A 6,835-nucleotide genomic window follows, 5' to 3' on the forward strand; every position below is an offset into this window, starting at 1 on the left:
AAACAGCTGAGACTGTTGGGGGAAAAATAGTGTTCAAGAAGGCGACAGCAGCACAACAGACACCAGATTTTCTAAATTAAAATATGAGACATAAACAAGGCCACACATATTGTTAGGAATAAGCACAACAAATGACCTAAATAGGCTTATAACACACTTACCAATATAAAAGGCACTGATGGTGAGAGGAGCTGCGACCAGCTGATCTATGACAACTTTCCCTGTCACTGCCTTTACTCCGCCCCCTGGCAGCATCCTCTCCAGCCATCTGAGCCAGTGGTAGTTAAAGTTGGCATGGAAACAGAAGCCGACAGTCGCCACTCGAGCTTGTCTGACACCAGTCGATGCCAGCTCGATCCTCCGATGTGGATCCTGCAGTGTGATTCCCACCCAGCACACTCTGCTGTATGAGGTCAGCAGAAGCAAACAGCGTTGTGTATCCCAGGATGTTACTGATGTACGGGTGAGCCTTGAACACAGTCCAGGCCCGGTTCATGGTGATAAATCTGATCAGGGAGAGGATAAAAGCTGAATGAATTCATAACAAAGCCACTGAGAATGACTGCTTTACATAATAGGATAATAGGACATAGGATTTTAAATCAATGTTCAAATTAAACAGATGTTTAAGGAAATTAAGCACAATTAATGGCATGATCAGTTTGAAAGCACACAACATAATGGTGCTCATACATGTCATACAGAAATTGCTGTCTTGAGCCACTGCACTATAAATTCTGGCTTTTATCTACAAAGCAGTTAAACCTACCTTTCAGTTCTCTTCTTTACCCTCTCCTTAAGTGTACAAAACCAAAGACACCCTGTCTCTTTTCCAATTGGTTCTGTTGGATGAGGAGGAGCTGTGATGAATCTACAAGTGAGTGAGGTCTCAGTCTCGGGTCAAAGTTCTGCCACTGTTGCAGAGACTGACTGTGATAAGACTTATCAGCCCGCTGGAGAGGAATCTGAGAAAACACCACATGTGAGGAGCAGTAAAGAAATGACCTACACAGCAAAAATCTGCAGCAAACAGTATAGAAGTTATGAGAAATGAAAAACACCTGTCAAGCTTTTATACTGAATCCATGCACACAAAGACAGCAGCTTAGCAGTGTGGATGAAGTTATTGCACACGTTGTTTTTATGACACAGTGTGATTTATTATACCTCTTATACCTCGTCACTTGAGTAATTTTCCGTAATATCTGTGTGCAACAATAAATGTCACTTACCACAGATTTTCTCATTTGGTGAAGTGTTGAAGTTGAGACCACAGCATGAAGTTAGCTGTGCAGCTCTCTGCTCAGACGCACATGTGTTGTCACTATAAATAGATGCCACTCCTGAAGCAATGCTTCCTCGCTTTGAGTAAAGTGGACAAGATTACTTTTCTTTTCTCTTTTTTTTATTTACTTTTTATTCGTTTTTTCTTAATAACATATACATATGTGCCAATTGGGCACAAAAACATACAACATAACATAAACATAACAAACGTAACATGACGAGGGGAGGATTGTGCATTAAGTAAAACAGCAGAGTCAACATAGGCACGGCATACATAAAAATATAAGGTTGCTGCTCGAAAATAGGGGAAAGATTAAAAATAAAATCTTGATGGAGGGTTTCTATATGAAATCAGGTCTTACAGCCATTTTGACCAGTTCTCTTCAAAAATATCAGTTTGGTTGAGTTTAAATGTAATTCTCTTCATAACATATATATTGTAAATTACATCAATCCACCCGTTTATTGTTGGTTTGTAATATTACTTTTTATTTTAAATTAAAGACAGAAGACTAGTTGTATTGTTGCATTAAAGAAGCCAGAAAGGTGTCAAAATTGAAAATGAACAATGCTACAAGATGTTTGTCAGGAGTCAGGAGTCGGAGTTCAGCTGAAAGAATCAAATAAAGCAGACAGTTAACCAACCAACATGATGAAGGCTCAGTGGTGACCGAGAGGCAAACTATACTCATGTTTCCTGGAGTTACGCTCAGCTAGAGTTATTCTTGGACAATGTAAATGTGACCATAAAAGACACTCTTGAATATGCCATGACAAACAATTGTGCTGTGATGAGACCTTGTTTTATGCAGCGCCATGGTCCTGGAGGAACAGTGAAATGAAACACTAAAAAGCTATAAGGCATTGGTGTAAATCTGGACAGCACTGACTACACCGGACATCCATGATGGTGATGTTGATGGTGAAGTTAATTCATGTTCTGAGAGTTAAAGGAAATATCTTTGACACAAATGAGGAAAAATGGATCATTTATATGTAACAATAACATTTGTAGACTGAATAAAGATCTGCTGACAGTACTGTACTGTGGTGCAGAGTGTAAAGGTTGATGAAATAAATATGCTTCATACAGCAGGTTGTTTTATGTACATGAGATGGTAGATATACAGAATGCACAGCATGAGTAGATTGTGTATGAATGATGATATTTACAGATTCATTACAATACAAAAAACAAACAAACAAACAAACATATAATTCATAAGAATATTATTGTTTACATGATGCATGTTGCTGTTCCCAGATTTGTAAATTCAACAAAATATAGCATTAAAACAGAGAAAAGGCGACATATCGTAATGGGATGCTGGATGTAAGAAAAACTTCTTGATTTTATTTTTCTTTCGCTGTCTTATGAAAAGGACAGCCTCTATTCACCCACCTGCTGCCATAGATATGTAAAATTCTGTACTTGGAAGGTGTGCTATTGAATTGCAAAGGTCAATTAAAGCCACTAGCAACCATCTTAGCTCTTCCCTCTGAGAATGTGATAATTAGGGCCAGAGTTTAAACTGATCAATTAAGGGCTTGTTAACCGCCTCAACTGGTGCATTTGTGTCTCTCAGCATTTAGCAAGCTGCCTTTAGTGTGGGCACACAATGGGGACGTGTGCCCACACCTCCACGAGCCGTTGACTTCTCAGATAATTGCCTCTTTCTATACAGAACCTCTCATCGTGTCTCACTTCCTCTCCCACTATCAATTTGTCAAGTTTCATTCATCTTGCTGGAGGAAAAAAAAAGGGGGAATTTGTGCATTTGAATTGAGCGCTCATGTCACTTGACTTAATTTGCTGCACACAGGCACACAATACATGCACAGACATACATGAACAATTAAATTACCACACCTCCCGCTCTCTCTCTCTTTCTCCCTGAAGCAGCCCGCCTCCATCAAACTGAGTCCTCAGTGCAGTTTGAAGGAAGGTACAAGAGGACACACAGCAGCCTGAGGAGGAACAAGGTAAACATGTTATATTTCAATTTTTCTAGTGAGCTGAACAGTGAGCTGGAACAACACTAGACAGAACAAACTGTTATTGTATGTTTCACCTCTAATTTATCAATCATCTACTGTAACAGTAATGAGAAGCAAGAGTCAAAGTGTCAAAGTAAAACTGTCTTGCAGAAAATGGCTCCTTTTGGTGTTATATTATTATCACTGCATATATTATTGGATGTGTAAGGAGTATTTTATGTTGCATTTATTTTAACTCATGTACTGTAGTTTGTGTAGATTAACCTCTAACAATACATTGTATTTGTGTAAGCTTAGCATATTGTAATGTTTTACATAAAAAAACATCTTACAGCTGTGAAATAAATGTAATTTAATAGTATATTTACCTCTGAAATGTTACGTACTAGTCAGTCTGTACAGGACCACAAACTGTAGCTAAAATACAGAACTTGAGTAAATGTATTTGGTCTCCTTCAAAACTAAAAAAATGGTTTGTTTTGAGTATGTTCCTACATGTTAAATCAAAATTAAATTCAGATTTCAACACAGTATTGATTACTGACATGAGAGCGTCAGGAATTCTCACTTTATTTCCTCTTGTCTCCGACCCTCTCTCCTTTCAGCCATGCGACCATCCATCTCTGTGACTCTCGAGCCCGGGTTGGAGCGAGGGGTCCCATGGGGTCGTGACCTCTACACCTTTGTAACTTCAGCAGCAGGTCACATGATGAGGACTCTTCAGAAACCCCGGAAGAACCGAGCATCCAAACGGCAGGTCAACCACCGCCGCTTCCTGCACAACATGATTCAGAGGTATGTTCAGAAAAGTACTTATGTCAGCTGATATTAAAATGAAAATTATTTACATTACTGCATTTTTTATCATCATATTTACACCATTATTTATTAACATTCTCTTTATTTATTTATTTTTAAATGCTTCCGTTTTTGTGAAACTGTTTTTTTTTTGCCTCTAAAAATCTCAAAATCTTTTTCTATAATATAATAATCACTCTTATATCAATCACACTGATGGGTCCCGAGTACAGATGCTTCATTTGAAAGTTTTAAAGAGTTATTTGAGAACACAGATTCAACTCTTTCTGCTCCATAAATATTAAGACACAGCCATAAGTAGTTAGCTTAGCTTAGCATAAAGACTTGAAACAGAAGGAACTAGCTAGCCTGGCTCTGTCTGAAACCAGGAAATAGTCCTCCACTTTATTTTTTGAGGATATAATGTGTTGACTGTAGGCACATTTTATAACTTCAGGCCGAAAGCAGATCAGCAAATATACCAAAATCTTGAACTATTCCTTTGCAGTTGGGAACTACTTATGGCATTTCGTAAACTACTGTTGTTCAGTATTTCATCTTTCCTCTTGTTGGTCTCTCTCAACAGAAAGTTTGCAGACATAGAAGCAGCAAACCACCGGCTGGCATCTGTTCTCTATTTTAAGGAGGAGGACAAAAACGTATCGTCTCTGCCATCACAGAAGCCAGACACAGTGGACCAGTCAGGTAACCCCTCCCAAGGTGGTCTACAAGATCCAGATAAGTGCAGTGCTCCCACAGGTACAGATGGTATCTCCAAGACTAGGAGTGACGTCTCTATTATCTCACATGAAACTGAAATCAGCGAAAAGAAGCAGCCAGACCCGGCGCATCTTTGGAAACGGCACCCCAAATCAAAGCCCAGCACAGCTATAAAGAACAACCAGAGCAAAGGGAGACAGAAAAAAGAAAGTAGGAATCGCAAACTGGTTGAATGCACATCAATGAGCACACCTGTAGATTATCACCATAGGGCGGAGCGCTATCATACTGAGTATGACGACGATGAAAGTCTGCTGAAGTCAACCGACAACCAAACAACTCAAAAAGACTCTGGTTCGTTCCCATTTGGCCAAAATGTCTCCTCTCCAGAGCTCTCTCCGTTGTCTCTTGACTCTTGTGACTTCTCGATCCAAATGTTCACAGACATCTCAGCCTGCACACAGACCCAGAAGAACATCGTCGACATAACAGAGAATCAGTGGACGGATATTATGGATCTTTTCAGTGTTGGCAATAAGGATTTGGGAGGCTGCATGGATGTAGAGGCCTATTTTGATAGTATCTGCGCATGCCAAGGTGATGATGTTGGAAAGGAAGTCAGTGCTGATGATGCTGGATTTGCAGATCAGTCAGATCACTTCACAGAGAGGATCTGCAGCAGCAGTAATGAGGTGGAGGATCTTCAATGTGAGACAAGTGAGTGCAGATTTGAACATGGATACAGTTATCATGCAGATCAAGGACTGACCATAAACCACTTCCAGAGTGTGCTGAGACAAAATGAAGACGTGGTTCAAGGTATCATCCAGAACCAGCTCCCCACATCAATCAGCTACGGCGACTCGGAGCTGCAGACGTACCAGCACCCTCAGGAGGAGAGTCCCTGTATGCTTCTAAATAACCACAACTTTACGCCCTTTGAGGGTGTTGCTCAATCATTCTCTGTGCCGCTTCATCACCCTGAGCACCGTCCCATACCAACACCACCGCACGAGGATGACTGGCTGTTCACTGATATCTTAAAGGACAGGAAGTCACCCGAATGCTAGGGATCTTTTTATTTAAGTTTGTTATGTGTTGAAGTACAGTATGTGAAACAGTGATGCATGGCTGTTCTGCTGTAATCGTCGTGGGGGCAGGATAAAGGCTCTGCACCGTCTCTTCCTAATGTAGGAGGTTAAATAGAGGCGTGATGTGTCCTTAATTTGAATCAAATCTGAATCAAATCAAATCTGTTCTGACAATCTGAGCTTTGCAGGATGTGCACTACCGATAAAAAAAATCTCAATCTTAAACAATTCATTTGTAAATACAGTGAAATTTTGAAAACGAATTGAGCAGCTGAGAGAACATACAGTATGTATGTTTGTAAATCTTTATCTTATATACCACAAAGCAGACTCTTTCCTTCATCAGAGGGATTTAAGATGTATTAATGTTTTTCTGTTTCATTTTATACCCAAATCTTGTCTTTTCTTTACTCGCTGACAGGCTTTCAGACTCCCACAGCACTTAGCGCTTAAAAGGAGGTAGACTGGAAAGATTAGATTATATAATTACACTAAAACGTGTAAAAAAAAGAAAAAGTGACAGCACCAGCTGCAAGATGAATAAGACGTCTGTTTCAAGTGTCTAGTACATTCCCATTAAAATGAAAGCCACAAATTCAGTTATATATTTTTTTTTTTGCAAAAAAAAAAGACCTGAACTGATTCACAATCAATCAATTTCATTTTTCATTTCAACACATTTTGAATGGCAATAAATAAAATATACTTACTTAAATCTTTTATAAATGTATATATGGTAAAGCTTTTCACTGTTATTTCAGCTGTGTCTTAATATGTGTACTGATTACAGTATTATTGTCTTACATTATGAAATGTTAATGTTAAAGTGGTGACAAATATTCATAATGCCAATAAACATTGATGAATACAATTTTTAATGTTAATAGTTTTCTAGTATGTGTATTTCTATGTGAGTTTGTGTATCATCCAGTATCAGTGAT

General features: G+C 39.0%; 1 protein-coding gene and 1 long non-coding RNA gene across 2 annotated transcripts; one reads left to right on the top strand and one right to left on the bottom strand.

Moving 5' to 3' along the window:
* Nucleotides 1-364: 364 nt before the first annotated feature.
* On the bottom strand, nucleotides 365-1,308 carry LOC113747200 (uncharacterized). The gene is made up of 3 exons (XR_003463441.1): nucleotides 1,233-1,308; nucleotides 770-965; nucleotides 365-506 (listed from the first exon to the last, which is right to left on the bottom strand). It is a non-coding gene; the product is annotated as an uncharacterized LOC113747200 (long non-coding RNA).
* A 2,566-nt stretch (nucleotides 1,309-3,874) lies between these two features.
* c16h19orf85 (chromosome 16 C19orf85 homolog) lies at nucleotides 3,875-6,256 on the top strand. The gene is made up of 2 exons (XM_027287151.1): nucleotides 3,875-4,080; nucleotides 4,670-6,256. The coding sequence occupies exons 1-2, from the start codon at nucleotides 3,893-3,895 to the stop codon at nucleotides 5,871-5,873; spliced, it is 1,392 nt and encodes a 463-aa protein (XP_027142952.1). The 5' UTR covers nucleotides 3,875-3,892; the 3' UTR covers nucleotides 5,874-6,256.
* Nucleotides 6,257-6,835: the final 579 nt, after the last annotated feature.

This window comes from Larimichthys crocea, chromosome XIII (assembly GCF_000972845.2).
Source record: "Larimichthys crocea isolate SSNF chromosome XIII, L_crocea_2.0, whole genome shotgun sequence".
In the NCBI taxonomy this organism is placed as follows: domain Eukaryota; kingdom Metazoa; phylum Chordata; class Actinopteri; family Sciaenidae; genus Larimichthys; species Larimichthys crocea.

What these genes read in the sequence shown, in the direction of transcription:
- c16h19orf85 (XM_027287151.1), top strand. Translation starts at nt 3,893, where the DNA reads ATGCGACCATCCATCTCTGTGACTCTCGAGCCCGGGTTGGAGCGAGGG. An exon ending in CTGCACAACATGATTCAGAG is followed by an intron (nt 4,081 to 4,669) that starts GTATGTTCAGAA and finishes CTCTCTCAACAG; the next exon opens with AAAGTTTGCAGACATAGAAG.